Raw genomic sequence first — 22,729 nt, 5'->3', positions numbered from 1 at the left:
CCGGTTTCCTCCCACATCACAAAAACATGCATGGTAGACTGATTGAGCACTCCAAATTGCCCATTGAAGTGACTGCGAGTACAGTTCGTTTCTGTGTGCCCTGCTATTGGCTGGAAACTGGTTCAGGGTGTCCCCCGCCTACTGCCCGATGATGGCTGAAACCTTTACACATTTAACCCGCACGCAAATATTACACAGGCAGTGCATACAGTCTCGTCTCCTCAGAGAACTTGTAGCAGCAAATTTGTTTAATGACACCAAATTTGCTCATCGGCAACTAGCTAAGGACATTGCAGTCACAGCTCCTCAAATCTCTCCTCCATATCATGGCCCGCCGGAGATCAGATGAGGTGCCGTCCATTTTTTATTATGCCATTTTGTTTGTGTGCACCATCTCCAATCTCTTGTCATAAGTAAGAGCTCACTGTATTCCAATTGGTTAAAGCCCAAGAACCCCTTGAAGGATGATGTATGTAGGTTATGTCACACTGCAGCAAGACGAACACAAATTCTGACATGCCAGAATTTTGTAGTAATGGTCGTGAGTAATTCCAGAGGTTAGTGTCAAAACGTGGATTATGTCACAGTAAAAGCTCACTGTATTCCTATTGGTCAATGCCCAATAACCACTTGAAGGACGACGTAGGTTATGTTATACTATGCGGCAAGTCAAACAGTCATTCTGACATGCCTGACCTCCGTCGTAGTGGTCATGAGCCATTCCAGATGCTAGCATAGAATTGTGGATTACGTCACACTACATGGGCTGCAACACGTCAAGACCAACTCAAAATCGGTAATGACACGCTATGTTTGTCTGCAACACATCTGTCGGCTCAATATCAGACTACATTCGAGTAGTCTGCTGTCGGTATTTGATGGATGAATGACTTTTAGTTATGCAATCATGTTTTGTTCAGTAGACATGATACCACAGTAAAACAATGTTTAACACCATTAGTAAAATGGTTCTGGATTTATTCTGGGTTCCTATTCCTGGGTTTCTCAATAGACTCCGGCTTGTTCTATTACCCACAGTGAAGTGAAGAATTGTGATCAAATCACACTTCAATAAATGCTATTACCTCTTAATTTCCAGACTTACCACCTCAGTTAAAGAAAACTGTGCTCCATGCGCCACAATGCACCCATTGACAACCACCATGGCACAACCATCATAATACAGTCGGTCTCCGTCACAACCCCTCTGATTTGCATACAAGTAGATACCGCCACTCTGTAAATGAACCAAAAACACACAGAATGTAAATTAATCAATACTAGATTGATTTTAAATGCAACTCAGATTATATATATATATATATATATATATATATATATACATACATATATACATGTACATCTGGATAGGAAACAGCACAGTACACTGCACCAAATGTAATAAAACAAAACAAACAATCGAACCGTAAAAATCTACAACTGCAGCTTAAGGCTATAGCTGTTTTGAGAGGAGTTCTTGTCTCCTGCAAATGAGCAACTGCTCATCCGGGCCCCTCTGATGCACACTGAGCTCAAGTTTTGAGTCTTATTAAACGCCCAATCACCTTTTGAGGTAGACAGAGAGAGAGAGCGAGCGAGCGACTGATACTTTATAGAATCTCCTGGGGAAATTCAGTTGCCCGCAGTATACACACCCAAGAGTGGGCACACAGGAGAGGTTAATGAACAGATATGCAGTTGTTACATAAAAAACAAAACATAACTTAGAAAACCTGAAAAATATTATGAATTAATAATTAAATAAATAAATAAATAAATATACAATATCAACATCAGACACAACAAAAACTACAGACAAAATAATAGATCCACAGCAGATGCAATAGGCGGGGTCGCGGGCGTGCTGGAGCCTATCCCAGCCGTCATCAGGCAGCAGGCGGAGGACACCCTGAACTGGTTGCCAGCCAATCGCAGGGCACAAACGAACAACCATCCGCACTCGTACTCACACCTAGGGGCAATTTGGAGTGCTCAATCGGCCTACCAAGCATGTAGCAAAGACGAACAACCATCCGCACTCGCACTCATACCTAGGGACAATTTAGAGTCTTCAATCCGCCTACCAAGCACGTTTTTGGGATGTGGGAGGAAACCGAAGTGCCCGAAGAAAACCCACACGGGCTCGGGGAGAACATGCAAACTCCACACAGAGAGGGCCGGAGGTGGAATCGAACCCGCACCCTCCTAACTCTGAGGCGGACGTGCTACCCAGTGCGCCACCGAGCCGCTACCTATGATTAAATTAATAAAAAAATAAACATACAAACAGCAGATGTGATGTTTTCGTCCAAAAATAATCAATTTCTATTGGTTCATATTAAATATTACGTTATAATATTTGCATATTCTCCCCGTGCCTGCATGGGTTTTCTTAGGATAGTCTAGCTATCAGGTCTAAGTATGATCAGACATTAAATCACATGCTGGAACAAAGAGGAGAAGACAAACAGGATGAGTTTACTCGCGAGGAGAACGATAGAGAAAGGAAGCTCAGTTACAATCTCCATCAGTTCTGAGTTCCTCCTCCACGTGCTCCTCTTTTTAATGTTTTGGTTGCCCTGGTTACAGAGGCGTTGCTACATTAAAGGGAGGGGAGATAGTGGCTGTAGCAACGCTGATTAGCTAAGGAATGTAGTGTGGTGTGATTTAGCACGTAATTGTTGGCTCTCGACCCCCGCACTGGGATTGCAGAGTCTGTTCTCTTCCCTCAACCAGTTGTCTTCTCCATGGGTAGCCGACTCCTCCTCGACTGTGATCAGATAACTTGAAGCACGTTGAATGCCGCTTACCTGTGAAACAATGCAACTAAACCTTTGCTAAGTTTATCTTCTTGGTAAACTAACACAACATATAATAACTAGAATTGGCAATTTCTGGAGAAATTGCGTGTGAAGGCGAAGGCACTTCACACTATTGTGGGACTCGAAATGATGATTAAATGACATAAAAATGGTAAATTGATGATGATTAAATTAAATAAAAATGGTAAATTAATGATGATGATGAAAATAATTATTAAAGTGATGTGTTAAAATTGAATGAATGAAAAAAAATATTGGCCAAGCGGGATTCGAACTCGCACGGGAACAGCGCTCGTGTTTAATGCTCCATTCTCTTCTTACTGAGCTAAACAGCGGCTTAGTGTAGCTGTGGTGGAACGATGGTATTAAACGAGGAATAAAAATGGTAAATGCCGTTAAAACGGTAAAATGATGTTTTTAACTTAAAATTAAATGAATAACTAAATGAATGAATGAAAAATAAATAAATAAAAAATAAAAGAGTTAAATAAATGAGTTAGGCAAAGAAATCATGAAAAAAGTTGTCAGATGTCAAAATTTGAACTCACTCCTGAACGTCGCTCGTGTCTAATGCGCCATTAAGAATGAATGGGGGATTTTAAGGCACAAATTTGCTAATTATGCAAAAACGGTAAATGTTATGAACAAATGAAATACTAGCAGTCATGCCGTGAATTTTTGGAACGTGTGAAAGTTGGAATGGAGTGAATCAGTTAAAGCATGTGGGAGTAGTTAGGTGTCAAAAAAGTGGGAGGAATAAATTGTTTAATAATAATATTTAAAAAAAAAATAAAGTAGAATAACAATAGTGTGAAGGCCTTCGCCTTCACACTAATAAGAAGAAGAAAAATAAAGTAGAATAACAATAGTGTGAAGGCCTTCGCCTTCACACTAATAAAGGACAGGAATAACAATAGTGTGAAGGTCTTCACCTTCACACTAATAAAGGACAGGAATAACAATAGTGTGAAGGTCTTCACCTTCACACTAATAATAATAAGAAGAAAAATAAAGTAGAATAACAATAGTGTGAAGGCCTTCGCCTTCACACTAATAATAACTAGTCCTACCTCAACATTTCAACACATATTACATAAATGTGAGGTAACTGGTATACAGTTCCTTAACCAAACATTGAGTAAATATGGGAAAACTTATATGTGACTGCTTCAAACTGTATATAACATTTATAACATAGAGAAACAGTTCTGATCAACAACAATCTATGAATCAAAGCTACAGTTAACTAAACGGAATGAAGTCCCTTTAAACTAAACAAAGGACATCTTGCCTATACAAAGAAGCCCTGCTCATTGTTAGTGAAGACTTCTTACAAAACAAACACAAAAGTAACATAAGGACAGGAAGGAAACATAAGGCTGACGGGGATCAAAAGACATTCCTTGAACTAAATAGAACGCATTTAGTTTAAAGGAGAGTTGTAAACTCATAAAAGATAAGGCCTCCTGGTCTGGCAGGCCAAGGCTTCCCCCGAGATTATTCCAACACTAGCTTCATCCCACATTCCAAAACACTGCGACCCTCTTGAAAATGAGTAGTTTGGAAGATGAAGAAATGGCTAAATGAATAATATACCATCACTATAGAAATAGTTAGTTTTGGGCAGTTTTGATTGTACGAATCATCATATACCGTAATTCTCGGACTGTAAGTCGCTCCGGAGTATAAGTCGCACCAGCCATAAAATGCACAATAAAGTGAAAAAAAAACCATATATAAGTCGCACCGGAGTATAAGTCGCACTTTTGGGGCAAATTTATTAAGTCCAACACCAAAAACAGACATGAACCAGCAACAACAGGCTAAACGATACGGTATGCTAACGTGACATATACACAAACGAGCAGCTGAGAACGGGCCTGACGTAACATTCAGAGTTATTCAAGTAAGTATTACATAAATAACACGTTTATCAAACCATCTATGTCACTCCAATTCATTAAATCCATCGATCTTGCTTTATGTAAACAATGCCGCGTATGCGCAGCATATGCGCCGCGCCGCTGACATCGGACTCATTCTATCTTGCATTTCGAATTATTCCACAGACCCATATAACGATGAATAAAGTATATTTCAAATAACAACAATAATATCAAACCATCTGTGTCACTCCTAATCATTAAATCCATCGATCAAATTCCTTGTCCTTTATGTCAACAACGCCGCACGCGCGCCGCACAGATCTAGTATAGAACTATATCGTAGCGTTAACAAAGTACCAGGAAAGACGTGGGTGTGGTAAACGAGCCAACAACTACTGAACTGTAACGATAAAAACATATACCAGTTATATATATATAAAATATATCAAATAGCTATAACATAAATAATTTTCTCAAACCATGTGTCACTCAAAATCATTAAATCCTTCAAACGTGGGGCCCTTCGTCATCTTCGTCATCCCGTGATAGTACGTGTTGGCAACAATGTCTCTGGCAGCATCACGCTGAGCACGGGGGCCCCTCGGGGCTGCGTGCTCAGTCCGCTGCTCTTCACCCTGCTGACGCATGACTGCACCGCAACCTACAGCAGCAACCGAGTGCTGAAGTATGCCAACGACACGACTGTGGTGGGTCTCATCACCGGGGGAGACGAGACCCAATACAGGTCGGAGGTCGACCTTCTGGCCACGTGGTGCAGGGACAACAACCTTCTGCTGAACGTCAGCAAGACCAAGGAGATTGTTGTTGACTTCCGGAATGGTCATGCCCAACACCTGCCACTGACCATCGACGGTGCTGTGGTGGAGAGAGTGAGCAGCACCAGATTCTTGGGGGTGCACATCAGTGAGGACCTCTCCTGGGCCACCAACGCTGCGTCGCTGGCGAAGAAAGCTCAGCGCCGCCTGTACTTTCTGCAGAAACTCAGGCGAGCAAGTTCTCCTCCTGCCATCATGACCACATTCTACCGTGGCACCATTGAGAGCGTCCTCTCCAGTTGTATCGCTGTGTGGGGTGGTGGCTGCACTGAATACAACATTAAGGCTCTGCAGCGCATAGTGAACAATGCTAGTAAGATTGTTGGGGCCCCGCTCCCCTCCCTGAAGGACATTTACACCTCCCGTCTCACCCGCAAGGCGGCCGCGATTGTGTGTGATGTGAGTCACCCCGCTCACTCTTTGTTTGATCTTGTGTCCTCTGGGAAGAGGTACAGATGCCTTCGCTCCCGCACCACCAGACTCGCCAACAGCTTCGTACTCCAAACTGTCAGGATCCTGAATTCTCTCCCCCCTCCACCCTTGGCTGCTTGACGTCCTGTTCTTTTACCAGTAGAACGATGGAGTCCCCAGAAGGAGTGCTCTCCAGCACTTCCTCCAGGGACTCCAAAAAGGGTGGGTACTCTGAGCTGCCGTTCAGTGCATAGACACAAACAACAGTCAGGACCCGTCCCCCCCCCCACCCGAAGGCGGAGGGAGGCTACCCTCTCGCTCACCGGGGTGAACCAATGTGCAGGCGCCCAGCCAGGGGGCAATAAGTATGCCAACACCTGCTCGACCCCTCTCACCGTGGGCAACTCCAGAGTGGAAGAGAGTCCAGCCCCTCTCGAGAGGGCTTGTACCAGAGCCCAAACTATGTCTAGTCGGAACCTTTCTGACTCACACACCAGCTCGGGCTCCTTTCCAGCCAGAGAGGTGACATTCCATGTCCCTAGAGCCAGCCTCTGCAGCCGGGGATCGGACCGCCGAGGTCCCCGCCTTTGGCCGCCGCCCAGCTCACTTTGCACCCGACCCCGTTGGGCCCTCCTACAGGTGGTGAGCCCATGGGAACGGGGACCCACATTTTCTTTTCGAGCTATGCCCGGCCGGACCCATGGGCGAAGGCCCGGCCATCAGGCGCTCGCCTCGAGCCCCACCTCCAGGCCTGGCTCCAGAGAGGGGCCCCGGTGACCTGTGTCCGGGCGAGGGAAAACTACGTCCATATATTTTATTCATCATAAGGGGTCTTCTGAGCCGTGCTTTGTCTGGCCCCTCACCTAGGACCCTTCTGCCATGGGTGACCCTACCAGGGGCATGAAGCCCCAGACAACATGGCTCCTAGGATCATAAGGGCACGCAAACCCCTCCACCACCATAAGGTGACGACTCACGGAGGGGTGATGAATAACTACTTTTGAAATGTAGACGAGTAAAAATATGAAACATTTTAAAAAGACGAATAGTCATAAAAATTGCAAGCAATATTATTTTTTTTTTTTTAAAAGCGAAGACAATTTGTAATTTTAGTAATGACACAAAGTCGATGCACAATTTGTCTTCGCAGGCCACCCGACCCCGTTGGGCCCTCCTACAGGTGGTGAGCCCATGGGAACGGGGACCCACATTTTCTTTTCGAGCAATGCCCGGCCGGACCCATGGGCGAAGGCCCGGCCATCAGGCGCTCGCCTCGAGCCCCACCTCCAGGCCTGGCTCCAGAGAGGGGCCCCGGTGACCTGTGTCCGGGCGAGGGAAAACTACGTCCATATATTTTATTCATCATAAGGGGTCTTCTGAGCCGTGCTTTGTCTGGCCCCTCACCTAGGACCCTTCTGCCATGGGTGACCCTACCAGGGGCATGAAGCCCCAGACAACATGGCTCCTAGGATCATAAGGGCACGCAAACCCCTCCACCACCATAAGGTGACGACTCACGGAGGGGTGATGAATAACTACTTTTGAAATGTAGACGAGTAAAAATATGAAACATTTTAAAAAGACGAATAGTAATAAAAATCGCAAGCAATATCATTATTTTTTTTTAAAAGCAAAGACAATTTGTAATTTTAGTAATGACACAAAGTCGATGCACAATTTGTCTTCGCAGGCCACTTAAAATGATGTGGCAGGCAAACCATAATGTCTCTCCGGGGGAAACTATGACTGTGATACGGTCCGTGACAAAAATTAGGTTGACACCCCTGACCGAAAAGATCTTCTTTCATCTTGTAATCTCTATCTGAAGACTAGGCTGAGGCTAAAAACTCTAACTTGTCTTTAAACTTTAGTAGGTTTGAGTTGACAGACAGCGAGAGCAACGGACCGACTGACTACCGGAAAGCTTTTACCGTAATTTTCGGACTATAAGTCGCGGTTTTTGTCATAGTTTAGGTGGGGGGGGGCGATTTAGGAGCAATTTATATGTTCAAAAATCCGCGAGAAACGAACCGCGATGTAGCAAGGGATTACTGTCATTTGAACTGCAAGTGATGTCGGTTGTTTACATAAAGGGCAAAGGATTCAATCACGGGATGACGAAGATGACGAAGGGCCCCACGTACTACCGGCATCATTAGCGGCTTTGTTTGTCAGTGACACGGAGGACGAAGAGTTTGAAGGATTTAATGATTTGGAGTGACACAGGAGGTTTGAAAAACCATTATGGCTTTTACGCACGCCCGGTCCTTCTCCACGAGAGCTCTCCGTGGATGGAAGTCGGGGGCCGGCACTCGACCGGGTGGCTGTCCGGGGACGGTGGATGGGGCTCGGACATGGCTTTTACGCACGCACGCTCCTATTCTATGGGGCTCTCTTCCACCTCTGCGGATGGAAGTCGGGGGCCGGCGCTCGGCCGGGTGGCTGTCCGGGGCAGTGGCTGGGGCTCGGACATGGCTTTTACGCATGCCCGCTCCTATTCTATGGAGCTCTCTTCCACCTCCGTGGCTGGAAGTTCAGTAGTTGTTGACTCGTTGAACTCTTGTTTTGTTAAATAAAGAGCCGTTTACCAAACCCGCATCTTTCCTGGTACTTTGTTAACGCTACAATATAGTTATATACTAGCTCTCTGCAGTGCACGCGCGGCGTTGTTGACATAAAGAACGAGGAATTTGATCGATGGATTTAATGATTTGGAGTGACACAGCTGGTTTGATAATATTGTTGTAATATGATAGTTATTTGAAATATACTTTATGTATCGTTATATGGGTCTGTGGAATAATTAGAAATGCAATTTTCAACGGGTCCGACGTCAGCATATGCTGCGCATACGCGGCATTGTTTACATAAAGCACGATCGATGGATTTAATGAACGAGGAATTTGATCGATGGATTTAATGATTGACACAGATGGTTTGATAAACGTGTTATTTATGTAATACTTACCTGAATAACTCTGAATGTTATGTCAGACCCGTTCTCAGCTCCTCGTTTGTGTATATGTCACGTTAACATACTGTATCGTTTAGCCTGTTGTTGCTGGTTCATGTCTGTTCTTGGATTTTGACCAATAAATTTGCCCCAAAATGCGATTTATACTCTGGTGTGACTTATATGTTTTTTTTTCACTTTATTGTGCATTTTATGGCTGGTGCGACTTATACTAAAATTTAAAAAGAGAGGATTTAAATTTAAGAATACGCTGTGGTAAACAGTTATGTTTTTAGCCCTGATTTAAAGGAGCTAACAGTTTGAGCAATCCTCAGATCTATGGGAAGTTTTTTCCACAGGTGAGGAGCATAATAACTGAATGCTGCTTCTCCTTGCTTGGTTCCTGTTCTTGGGACACACAACAAGCCAGTTCCAGATGACCTGAGAGGTCATTTCCTCTCATACAAATTTAGGAGTTGACTTCCCCATTCAACTCGGGTATGATTTAAGTGAGTGGCGGTCTTAACTGCAGTATTTTGAATAAAATAAATAATACATTAAATAAATAAAAAATATATATATATTGGATGTTGACAACATGCCTCCCCGAGTGGCACCCTATGGGAGCGGCGAGCAAATGATAACTTTACATCCATACTCACAAAAGAAAACGCTGTGGTTATCTTTAGAGTAACGCCACATTATTGTCTAGATTGCTTAGTCAGTACATCATCTGAGCTTCTTATTAATAAATCTGCATGTATCGCTGTTGTTGATGAAAGATTTGAGCAGATCATTCATTATTATTGCTGAGATTTGTAATTCATGTTCCTTTTGAGCTGATTTCTCTAGACGTTTATACTGCTGTGAAGTTGGTTAAAAGGACAGTTCCTGAAAACATTTTTCCTCTGATATATCATTTGTTTCTCCTAGAACTCATTGATAAATTATCAATTAGTTTAAAAAAATAAGACCTAATATTGATGAATGGCATAGGTTATTGTGTGATTCAATAAAAAGTGAATGTGCAAACTCTGTGAAATTTTGAGAAAACAGCATTTGGAGTCATCAAGAAAAATGTAAAGCTAAACCATTTTAAAACTGAGGACTTAAAACGCTTTTGGGATAGGAAAACTCTGAGAGAGAATTCCTTAAATGTGAGGATCTAGAGAGCATTTCAGACAAACTCGGGTTATTATTGATAAATAATTTAGGTTTTACGAATAATTTTTAATGGAAAGAAAATGGAATTGATAAATGAGTAAAGCTTAAATCAGTCACAAAACAAATTAACCTTCTGAGTCAAGGTACCAGTGTTTCGTATCCAGATGTTAAAATAATAATAATAATAAAAAATATTAAAAGATGAACTGTTGATTGACTGTTTCGTTTTCATCTTTTGTCGTGTTGACCTCAAATGTTATTCAGTTGATCTACCTTCAGGGTTGCAGACTTGATCAAATTGATTCTTTGGTCTGCTTTGCGGAGCTCATGGTGGCTTGCAGAGGAATTGGTAAAGATTTCAACTCCATCAAGGCCCATCTGACTATGAGGGCTAAATAAAAATAAAAATCAAGGCATAATTGATCAAAAAATATTACTGCTTCAAAATTACAGATGACTCAGAAGTGGCAAATAATATGTTACTTTACCTAGAGGGATGCCATAACTCTTCACACATCTCAGTCCCAATACAGGTATCCTTGGTCGAGAGCACACAGTCTCCAAATGGGACTGTATCCTGATGAGCACAGGGGTAGTTTGGCACTGTACTGAAGGCACAAAATCGTATCTTACAGCATATAAAAGTACTTATTTACCTGGCTGGAGACCTGCTGAATCATTCTTGGCAGAAAGTATTCCTCAACTGTCCTAGAATAGTAATAGTAGCAGTAATAAATTATAGTGATGGTAAAAGATTAATCGAGCCAAACAAGCAGCAGTATATAGCACATGTATTCATGCGTTTGCTCTCTTCCCTCTCTCTCTTCCCCCTCTCTCTCTCTTCCCCCTCTCTCTCTCTCTCTCTCCCCCCCCTCTCTCTCCCCCCCTCTCTCTCTCTCTCTCTCTCTCTCTCTCTCTCTCTCACTCTCTCACTCTCTCTCTCTATATATATATATATATACACATATATACACACACACACACACACACACACACACAGACACACAAACCGGATTCGGTTGAAGTTGGAAAATTGTGTAAAATGTAAATAAAAACAAAATACAACAATTTGAAATTCATTCTCAACCCATATTTAATTGAATACACTACAAAGAAAACATATTTAATGTTCAAACTGATAAACTTATTTGTTTTTTGCCAAATAATAATTAACTTATAATTTCATGGCTGCAACACATCCAGTAGAAGTTGGGAGAGGTGGGAAAAATACTGAGAAAGCTGAGAAAAGCTCACCAAACACCTGCCACTGACCATCGACGGTGCTGTGGTGGAGAGAGTGAGCAGCACCAGATTCCTGGGGTTGCACATCGGTGAAGACCTCTCCTGAACCACCAACACTGCATCACTGGCGAAGTAAGCTCAGCGCCGCCTGAACTTCCTGCGGAAACTCAGGCGAGCAGGTGCTTCACCAGCCATCATGACCACATTCTACCGTGGCACCATTAAGAGCGTCCTCTCCAGTTGTATTGCTGTGTGGGGTGGTAGCTGCACTGAATACAACATGAAGGCCCTGCAGCGCATAGTGAACACGGCTGGTAGGATTATTGGTACTTCGCTCCCCTCCCTGAAGGACATTTACACTTCCCATCTCACCCGCAAGGCGACCACGATTGTGTGTAATGTCACCCCGCTCACACTTTGTTTGATCTGCTGCCCTCTGGGAAGAGAGCGCTACTGCACCACCAGACTCACCAACAGCTTCATACTCCAGGCTGTTAGGATCCTGAACTCTCTCCCTCCTCCTCCCTTGGCTGCATAACGTCCTGACCTTTTGGGCCACATTGGCTGCCTTGCACTACTCTTGCGCTATATTCTGACTGTCTGCTGCATGCACACTTACTCCATTTTTTTGCTCCTCCTATTTATTTATTTATTTATTATTTATTCATCGGTCTTGTTTATTCATTGAATGTGCCTTCTTGTTTTTACTTTTTATGTTGTTTTCTTGGATGTTTTGTAATATGTCTTGTCACCGTGGGATTGTGTTTCGATCTCTTTGTGTGTCTTGGCATGTGAAGAAATTGACAATGAAGCAGACTTTGACTTTGAACCTTTGAAGCGGTTCATCAAGCAAGAATGGGAAAGAATTCCACATGAGAAGTGAAGAGAATTCGTCTCCTCTCTTCCAAAACATTTATTGAGTGTTATTAAAAGGAAAGGTGATGTAACAAAGTGCTAAACCTTCCTTTTCCGAACTTCTACTGCACGTGTTGCAGCCATGAAATTCTAAGTGATATTAATATTATTATTATTATTGTTTGAGCATTCAATATGTTGCCTTTGTAGTGTATTCAATTGACTATACTGTAGGTTGAAAAGGATTTTAAAATCATGGTATTTTGTTTTTATTTACGTTTTACACAATTTCCCAACTTCAACCGAATCCGGTTTGTATATCTATATCTATCCATCCATCCATCCATTTTCCAAACCGCTTTGTCTCCACGGGGGTCACGGGTGTGCTGGAGCCTAATCCAACCGTCATCGGGCAGTAGGCGGGGGACACCCTGAACCGGTTGCCAGCCAATCGCAGGGCACACAAAGACGAACAACCATCCGCACTCGCACTCATACCTAGGGACAATTTAGAGTCTTCAATCGGCCTACCAAGCATGTTTTTGGGATGTGGGAAGAAACCGTAGTGCCCGGAGAAAACCCATGCGGACACGAGGAGAACATGCAAACTCCACACAGGGAGGGAATCGAACCTGCACCCTCCTAATCGTGAGGCGGACGTGCTACCCAGTGCTCCACCGAGCCGCCATATCTATCTATCTGTCTGTCTGTCTGTCTGTCTGTCTGTCTGTCTGTCTGTCTGTCTGTCTATCTATCTAACATACACACACACGCACATATATATACACACACACACACACACACACACACACACACACACACACACACACACACACACACACACACACACACACACACACACACACACACACAAACAAACACACACACAGACGTAATGTACAGGGACCTGATGAACCAATCAGAGGACATTACGTTTTCGGGGCGGTAAACCAAACAGACTTCCCGCCCTGTGTAGGATGTAAAAAGTAGAGAAGTACGTACCTCCGCCGCCATTGGTAAATAAATACTATTACTTGAGCAAAGTATGTACCTCCGCCACCATTGATAAATAAATACTACTGTTTTTGCAAATCTGTGAAGTTGTTTTGCGTGGCTTCTGCCACACAGAGACGTAATAAACAGGCGTAATATGTAGACCCGATGAACAAATTAGAGGACATTACGTTTTATGTAGATCGGGGCATAAGACCCTCTAAAATGGCAGACAAAGAGACATCCTTACAAGGCACAATTCGAGCTTTCTGGAAAGCCGGGATCATTGCCGAAGAGCAACGTGACAACGACGAGGCAATGACGAGGGAAATTGGCATGTCAGATTGCGAACTTGCCCAACTGTTTAAATTAGATACAGAAGACTACCGCCCTGTGGCACTGACCCCCATCGTCATGAAGTGCTTTGAGCGGCTTGTCTTGGCGCACGTCAGATCTGTTCTTCACCCCACCGTTGACCCCTTCCAGTTTGCCTTCCGACCCAATCGGTCCATTTAAAATGTGACTTCAAGGTTCTTCTATTAACCTATAAATCATTGCATGGCTTAGCGCCTTCATATCTCGTCGACTTAGTTGTTCCTTATGTTCCGTCTCGTAACCTTCGTTCGCAAAACGCTAGTCTTTTAGTGACACCGAGGGCCAAGAAAATGTCTGCAGGGGCTAGAGCATTTTCTATTCGGGATCCAGAGCTCTGGAATGCCCAACCAATGGATATTAGAACTGCTACCTCAGTAGAAACATTTAAAACACGTTTAAAGATGTATTTCTATGATATGGCCTTTAATTAACCTGTAGTAGCCGATTCGGCTGGAGTTTGTGTTAGGGTTGAATAGATTAGGGTGATCATATTATGTTGGAATGTAATCAGTGGTGATTGACCTAAGCTTGTCCTGTCTTAACAAAGGAGCAGAACAAAGTGCTAAGATCCTTTGCACTGATTGACCAATTGTAGAAGACTCAATCAAAGTTGTTTTGTCTACTCAACATTGTAAAACATCCCCCGCTATGATGTGATCAGAGGCCAGGTGTTTCAACCCTCACCTTGGCCACCACACATGTAAATTGGCACCCCCACCCTTCTTTTCTCAATAAATACTCTCTTGCATGGGTGCAGCGGCAGACTTTGTTCGAACAGTGCTGTGTCAACAGCATCGAACAATTTCTCCACTGGCAGAAGTAATTCTCCACGTGTAAGTGTTCAAAGGGCGTACTGTCTCCTGTGTGATTCTTGCACAATAAGTTAGAGTCGGAACATCTCTAACATTTTGGTGCCGTGACCCGGATCCAACATACCCACTGCTGATCGACGGAGGACGACGTGCTGCATTGTCGACAAGCCAGCGTCTAGGAGACCGGGTAAAGAAAAGACCTGGCAAGCAAATTCTTCGCTGGGCCAACACCTTAGGTCTGTCTGCCTTCGTCGGACAACAGTGGATTGACGGAATCCGACAGTGCAACGAACCAGGGAACAAGTAAGTTAAAGCCCTAAGTGTAAACGCGTAAAGGTGCACAAGATATACGGCTTTGGTTTGTCCGAGCTATGAGATACGCGTAAAAAATTAATGGTGCACAAGATATACGGCTTTTGGTTTGTCCGAGCTATGAAGTATACGGCTTTTGGTTTGTCCGAGCTATGAAGTTTACGGCTTTGGTTTGTCCGAGCTATGAAGTGTACGGTTTGGTTTGTCCGAGCTAAGAAACAGCTGAGGTTCTAGCTGTTTGCATGAAAGTTGTGTGATTGAGAGCGTGAATGGTAAGATAAAAAAAAAAAAAAAAAAAAAAAAAATTGGGGAAAAATCTAAAAATACCAAGTTAAGATGGGAAATAAAAACGGTAAATCTCTAGCTCTTGAAGGAGACGAGAAGTACATGGCAAGTAGATTTCTTAATTGTATGCGATACATGCCAAAGTGGAAGAAAAAGTATGGAGTAGAAGGGAAGTTGAAAGTTGAAATGTGGAAAATAGTGGTTGGTGTTTTAGAGGAGAGTGTGGCTAGGAAGACAAAAGGACTGGGAAAGGACAGAAAAGAGGGAGAATTGCAATGTGCTAGAGTGTGGTTGAAAGCTTCACAAGAGAGAAGAGAACAAATTCGAAAGACAAAAAATATAAAGGTGAAAAGTGATGAGGCCGCAAGTATGTTTGTCAGGCCAGAAGACAATGAGGCTACAGTGCCCAGGCGCGCTGTCTCAGCCGCAGCTCAAGCAGAGGGGCAAGAAGAGCTTTCCGCTCCTGGACAAAACTTGTATCCAAGTTTAATAGACCTGCACCCTCCCCCATACAATACCAAAAAAGGTCAGGGTCACGTAATTAGAAGTCCTGTGCAAACAAGAACTATGACCAATGCTGCTAGATTTTCTCAATCTTTAGACAATGTTGATGTGTGCCCAATGATACAGGTGCCAAACCCTATTGTAGGGGAAGGCTATCCTCTACATACATATGTTTTTCGGCCATGGACTTTGGAAGAGGCAAGAAAAGCAGTTGAAGGGGTTACCCCTGTTGCAGAAGACCCAGATAAATGGGCAGAAGACATGGCTGGAATCATACATTCCTATAGACTGAATGGGCATGAGGCAGGAGAAGCTGCAATGTCATCTTTGGGAAAAGACTGGGCAAAGGTTAGAGGAAATTATACAGGTAGAAATAACCAAGGACCTTTCCCCTATCTTGTTGAGGGAAATCAATTGAGAGGGGAGTATGCAGCACAATGGAATGAGCTTGTGCAAAGAGTGCGAACTATATTTCAAAGACGAGCGAATTATGGTCATTTAGCAGGAATAAAACAGAAGCCTGGGGAAGATACTGATGATTTTCGCTTAAGATTTGAAAAAGAATTTAGGGTGCATAGTGGCATCCCATTCAATGATGCAGCTGAGAGTGCTTATCAGCAACAGCTTAAAAATGCACTCCTCACTGGTTTCCGCCCTGAAATTGGCAATTGGGTGAGGAAACACATGGTGGAAGTGGACACTGCTAGCGTTACAACAACCATGCAGTGGGCCAGACATGCTGAAAAAGTGATCAGAAAAGGCAAAAGTTCTGATGTATTTCATCTCGACGATGATGATGAGGACCTAGATGAAGATAAAACTGTCTTCTTCCGAGGCTCCCAACGGGGCAGAGGAAGAGGTCAACAGGGTCGAAGGCCACCATACAATTATAAACCCCCATCAGATTCTGACAACTGTTGGATCTGTGGGAGACGAGGACATTTTGCAAGAACGTGTCGATATGCAAGACAAGACCAATCAAAGGGTGGAGGAAGGGACAGTGGAAAAGCCAAATTCTCAGAATGACTAGATTCCCCCCCTTTGATCTTTCATGCTCCTACAGAGGAAGAAATAGTAGATGTCCATACAGCATGGGACATTTTGAGTACACTAAAAGAAAAACCAAATGTTACCTTAAACATTGGAGGAAGTGATGTAGAGTTTTTGTGTGATACCGGGGCGTGTAGAACCGTAATAAAAACTAAAGTCCCTAATCTAAAGGCCTCCCAAAATACTATTTGGGTGAAATCTGCTGATGGGCAGGTACACAAGGAGAGTATCTCCAATCCAGTTGAAGTAAGGGATGATGAAACAGGGAGAAACATGGATTCAGTCTCGATTGTCTTATCTCCAAAATGCCCCATAAACCTGCTGGGTCGAGATCTGATGACTAGATTGGGAATTGCAATAATTCCAGTAAAGGATGGCATGCGAGCATGTAGAGTGAGAGATGTTGACTTATACGCTGCACAAGCAGGTGAACAGATTTGCTGTTCGTATGACATCTCGGTTGACCAGAATCCCAAGTTGCCAAACCAGATTATTGAAGCAGAGAAGCTTCCATACAATCGGTCAGCGCAGGCTGCTGAGCTGATTGCACTGACAAGAGCTTGTCAATTAGCAAGAGATAAGGAAGTCACTGTATACACAGACAGTCAGTATGCATTTTCTACTCTGTTCTATTTTGCAAAACAATGGGAGCGCAGGGGGATGACCACATCAACCGGTAAGCCGGTTACCCATGCCTCCTTGTTAAAAGACTTGTTGCAGGCCATCGGTTTACCTGATAAACTTGCTGTGTGTAAATGTGCCGCTCATACCACTGGCACAGATGAAGTCTCAAATGGAAACAGATTCGCAGACAAAATCGCTAAAGAAGCAGCAGCAGGGAAACATGGCCATGAAGTATTTTTGATAGATTCAGAGGACACGCAACTCATAGATAAAACTATACTGACAGACATGCAGGGCAATGCTCCAATGGTGGAAAAACGAATGTGGAAGACAAAAGGTGCAGTTGTGGATACAGATAATATCCACTGCATCAATGACAAACCCGTTTTACCAAAATCACTTTTTAAGGCAGCAGCAATTGCGACACATGGGCCTTGCCACGTGTCGACAGGAGGGATGAGGTCCATCATACATCAACAATTCACTACCTTTGGTTTAGATGCTTACTTAAAAATTTTTTGTAAAGCATGTCCTGTGTGTGTGAAACATAATCCACAAGGAAACATGAGACCTAAGAGAGGCTCCTTTCCAAAACCGTCTTACCCATTCCAAATCATGCACATGGATTTTATTGAACTCACACAAAGTGGACCTCACAAATACTGCCTAGTGATGATTGATGCACTTTCCAAATGGGTTGAAATAGTTCCATCTAAACGAGCAGATGCCCTAACAGTGGCAAAAGCCATTTGCAAAACCGTCATTCCGGCTCATGGCATCCCGCAGATCATTTACAGTGACAATGGTCCACACTTTGTGAACCAAGTTGTACAAAACATGGCTGTACACCTTGGGATAACGTTAAAAAACCACTGTGCCTGGCACCCATCCAGTGCAGGCCTGGTTGAACGAGCAAACGCTACTATCAAAAGCAGGTTGAAAAAATGCATGGAATCAACAGGCAGAGCCTGGCCAGAGTGCCTAGACTTGGTGAAACTCTATATGAGAATCACCCCCAATTCAGAAGGGCTGACGCCTTTTGAAATTATACATGGGAGACCATATAGACTACCTGTGTTCCCTGTAGATTTGCAAAAAGCAGATGAAGAACAGACCTTGGCAGATTACATGATCAGAACGCTCAAAATGAAAGATGTGTTAAATGCAAATTTACTGCCGCCTGGTCTTCTTTCCCCACAGTTTGATAACATCATCAAGCCAGGAGACTGGGTCTACATCAAGGTCATCAAAAGAAAGAATTGGGCCAGCCCGCGGTGGGAGGGACCATTCCAAGTCTTGCTGACTACCCCCACTGCAGTAAAGATTGCTGAACGGCCCAGCTGGATTCACCTCAGCCACTGCAAGTTGCAGAGAGTGCTGGACCCCTCATTCGGAGTGGTGGGGAAGGCCGACTTCAAAGGAGTTTCATCGTTTAGGGTGGGACGTCTCAACGTCGGTGAAGAATTCAGCAATCCCCACTCCGCTAGGCGAGGAGATGTCCCGGTGTCTCTGCCATCCTAGTAGCAACGGAATTCCATATGCCAGGTGGATTCTATGCTGCGCTGTGGTTGGAGTGTGCTATGGTTTGTGGGCTCATCTGAATGGACCAATGGACAGTGTCATTCGTGGAAGAAGATGGTCACATGATGAGAATTTCGAGGACTGGTTATGGGACCCCAGAAACCCATACGAAACCAACGCTTGGTACCGATATGTGAAGTTCAGTGTGAGAGCTCACACACAGGAGGGATGCTATGTGTGTTCCAAACTCCCTCCTTCCTCCACGCAAGTTCATTTGGAGGCGAGAGCAATGAATGTCACGGAAGCAAAATGCATGGCATCCATGGGAGGAATTGGATATCAACACCGTGCTGTCACAGTCAGTGATGCCGACCCTTTCCGCCCTGGACTTGCAGATGGTACCTGTGATCAGCTTTTCTGGACAAATCTCAATGTGACTGTTAAAGGACGAACATTGCCACAAGTGGCCTACACAAAGAGACCAGCTGGAGTGAACTACACGTTACATCCAAGGAAACGAGACCCACAAATGCATCAACGACGACTGCTCTCCAGGAGGAAACTGGATGGGAGCTTTGGACATCACCGCTGAGTGTCAGGATAAGAGAGCCATTTCAAGTGGTGAGGGATCTCCCACCGATATGGCAGCACCATCAAACGGGACCTACTTCATACAGAATGGCTGGTGGCTTTGTGGTCATAAGGTTTATCCGATGCTGCCCGCCAACTGGACAGGAGTGTGTGCTCCAGTGTGGGTGACAGACCACACCTACAGGATACAACATCATCAGCTGACACCAGCACACAACTCTTCTGGACGTCGACGCAGGACTGTTGCAACCTTTGACCCTCATGACCCTGTCTGGGGTGCGAATGTGCCAGACGACCATAAAATATGGTCCGGCGGAAACAAAGTGGTTCATGCGCTTTTTCTTGACTATTGTTATTGATAAAATTATGGTCGCCTAAGGCAGAGGGACCGTGTGAGACTTTTCCTGCATTATAACACCTTGCCGCAGGTTTTTCACTCACACACTAAAATTGATCTACGTAGATTGCGTAGATGATGTTCAGCCGAGCATGTTTTACAGAAACTTAATGATTTGGCCATCGAAAATGCTTCGCAAGTGATGGATGCAATGATACGCTGTTTCTGTGTTTTTGTTGTTTTGTTTTGTTGTTTTTTTTTGCCCTTGTTTTGTTTGTTTTTCCTGACAACATCATATGATAAACAGGAGGGATATGTTAGGGTTGAATAGATTAGGGTGATCATATTATGTTGGAATGTAATCAGTGGTGATTGACCTAAGCTTGTCCTGTCTTAACAAAGGAGCAGAACAAAGTGCTAAGATCCTTTGCACTGATTGACCAATTGTAGAAGACTCAATCAAAGTTGTTTTGTCTACTCAACATTGTAAAACATCCCCCGCTATGATGTGATCAGAGGCCAGGTGTTTCAACCCTCACCTTGGCCACCACACATGTAAATTGGCACCCCCACCCTTCTTTTCTCAATAAATACTCTCTTGCATGGGTGCAGCGGCAGACTTTGTTCGAACAGTGCTGTGTCAACAGCATCGAACAATTTCTCCACTGGCAGAAGTAATTCTCCACGTGTAAGTGTTCAAAGGGCGTACTGTCTCCTGTGTGATTCTTGCACAATAAGTTAGAGTCGGAACATCTCTAACAGTTTGTTTTTGCTCCCTCTCCCCGACCCCACTCCCCCCACCCCTCCCCGGCTGGGGAGGTGGTTAGGTGACACCCAAGCTGACGGCGGCTATCTAGATTTTCGTGGACCAATTCAGCATGAGCGAACTGCAGCGGATTGCCCTCCTAGAGGACACTGCCAGAACAATTGAAGGCACCTCCGACAGCTCTTCGCTTTGGCCTGGACATCCACTTTTTGATTTCCATATTATGTATTTTATGTGCCCTCTTTGCATCCATTGCAGCCTGGTGATCCTGAAAGAGGGATCCTTCCATCTGTGGTCCCTTCTCAAGATTTCTCATTTTTCCCTGGTAGGGGTTTTTGAGTTTTTCCTTGCCCTTTTGGGAGCCCAAGATCAGGGGATGATTTGAGAATAATTGTCAATTGATTGTCTATATGAAGCCCTTTGAGACTGCTTGTGATTTAGGGCTATACAAATAAACTTGACTAACTTTACTTTCCTCTGAGGATGCCGTCTGCTCTGCCCTCACCCACCTGGAGAACAGGGACTCGTATGTGAGATTGCTGTCTGTGGACTTCAGTTCTGCATTCAACGCCATTGTTCCACAGCGTCTCATTTGCAAGCTCGTCAAGCTGGGCCTCAGTACCTACCTTTGCAACTGGCTACTGGACTTCCTCTGTCAGATGCCTCAAGTAGTCCGTGTGGGCGACAATGTCTCCGGCAGCATCACGCTGAGCACGGGGGCCCCTCAAGGCTGCGTGCTCAGTCCGCTGCTCTTCACCCTGCTGACGCATGACTGCACTGCGACCTACAGCAGCAACCGCGTGCTGAAATATGCGGAGGACACGACTGTGGTGGGTCTGATCACCGGTGGCGACGAGACTCACTACAGATCGACCTTTTGGCCACATGGTGCAGGGACAACAACCTTCTGCTGAACGTCAACAAGAGCAAGGAGATTATCATTGACTTCCGGAAGGGTCACACCCACCATCTGCCGCTGACCGTCAAGGGTGCTGTGGTGGAGAGAGTGAGCAGCACCAGATTCGTGGGGGTGCACATCAGTGAGGACCTCTCCTGAACCACCAACACTGCATCACTGGCGAAGAAAGCTCAGCGCCGCCTGTACTTCCTGCGAAATTCAGGCGAGCGTCCTCTCCAGTTGTATCGCTGTCTGGGGTGGTGGCTGCTCTGACTACAACATGAAGGCCCTGCAGCGCGTAGTGTACACTGCAAGTAAAATCATCGGAGCTCCACTCCCCTCCCTGAAGGAAGTTTACGCGTCCCGTCTCACCCGCAAAGCGGCCGCGATTGTGTGTGATGTGAGTCACCACGCTCACTCTTTGTTTGTACTTCTGCCCTCTAGGAAGAGGTACAGATGCCTGCGCTCCCGCACCACATGACTCAGAAACAGCTTCGTACTCCAAGCTGTCCGGATCCTGAATTCACTCCCTCCTCCACCCTCTGCTGCATGACGTCCTGTTCTTTTGCGCTATGATCTGGCTGTCTGTTATTAGCACGCTTGCTCCATTTTACTGCTCTGTTTATTTAGTTATTGTTTATTTATTTGGGTTATTTGCTTATTACTTATTCTTTGCTCTTGTCTGTTCGTTTTTACTCTTTGTGCTATTTGATTGTGAGTGTTGTGTACTGTGTCTAGTCACTGTGGGGACGGTGGGAAACGTAATTTCGATCTCTTTGTGTGCCTTAACGTGAAGAAATTGACAATAAAGCGGACTTTGACTTTTAAAAAGATGAGGACTTGGACAGATTTGCATATGAATATCGATCAGCAATAATGTGAGTACAGGAGAGTACATGGTTAAACAGTAGAATAAAGTACAACCAAACTCACCCTTGCTACTGTGACGTTTTTCTTGTTTACTGTAAATCATGGCATGCATGCGCCCTATGATGTGGCGCGCCCTATGTGTGTTAAATACAGTAATGGCACAAATAACTGAGAATGGGCCTTTTAGTACGGTGCCCCCTTTGGTCGTGAAAATACGGTATGTTTTGTGTTTATACTGTGTTAATTTGTCATGTTTCATTTATTCCAAGCTTTTTTATGCCTTTTAAATGTCTGACTCATGTCAAGCTATGTAGTTAGCTGAAATAGAAAGTCTGTAGGTTGTACATATGCGAGGTTTACTTTAAAAAAAAAAAAAACAGCCATGTAATACTGACCTTGTGACATTGTTACACAGTCAAAATTCTGGTTAAAATCAATGCCTAGAAAATGTCAGGGTTCACCCAAATACTTGATTCTAAACCTTGTTATTGGCATATCCTTCACAGCCTCTAGTGCATTCTTATTACTTGCTGCAACAAGGAAATCACCTACCCAAACAGATATGATCACATACCGGTTCCTTGGAGCAGACACAATGGTCAGCCATGATTTGTAGGAAATC

General features: G+C 44.3%; 1 protein-coding gene across 8 annotated transcripts in view; it reads right to left on the bottom strand.

Annotated features, from left to right (window-relative positions):
- nadsyn1 (NAD synthetase 1) overlaps positions 1 to 22,729 on the bottom strand; it is a 104,611-nt gene that overhangs the window by 37,305 nt on the left and 44,577 nt on the right. For 7 of the 8 annotated variants that reach the window (XM_085908422.1, XM_085908421.1, XM_085908424.1 and 4 more), the window contains 4 exons: positions 10,729 to 10,780; positions 10,561 to 10,649; positions 10,346 to 10,463; positions 1,106 to 1,237 (listed from right to left, as the gene is read on the bottom strand). In XM_085908422.1, the coding sequence (XP_085764548.1) occupies positions 1,106 to 1,237; positions 10,346 to 10,463; positions 10,561 to 10,649; positions 10,729 to 10,780 (391 nt within the window). Of the gene's footprint in view, positions 1 to 1,105; positions 1,238 to 10,345; positions 10,464 to 10,560; positions 10,681 to 10,728; positions 10,781 to 22,729 lie in introns of all 8 variants that reach the window. The other variant, XM_085908423.1, reaches the window with a different exon arrangement.

Source organism: Syngnathus leptorhynchus, chromosome 3 (genome assembly GCF_054491065.1).
Source record: "Syngnathus leptorhynchus isolate UIUO chromosome 3, UIUO_Slep, whole genome shotgun sequence".
NCBI lineage: Eukaryota > Metazoa > Chordata > Actinopteri > Syngnathiformes > Syngnathidae > Syngnathus > Syngnathus leptorhynchus.
Note: the sequence above shows the minus strand (reverse complement) of the source record. Positions and strands in the feature narration are given on the sequence as shown.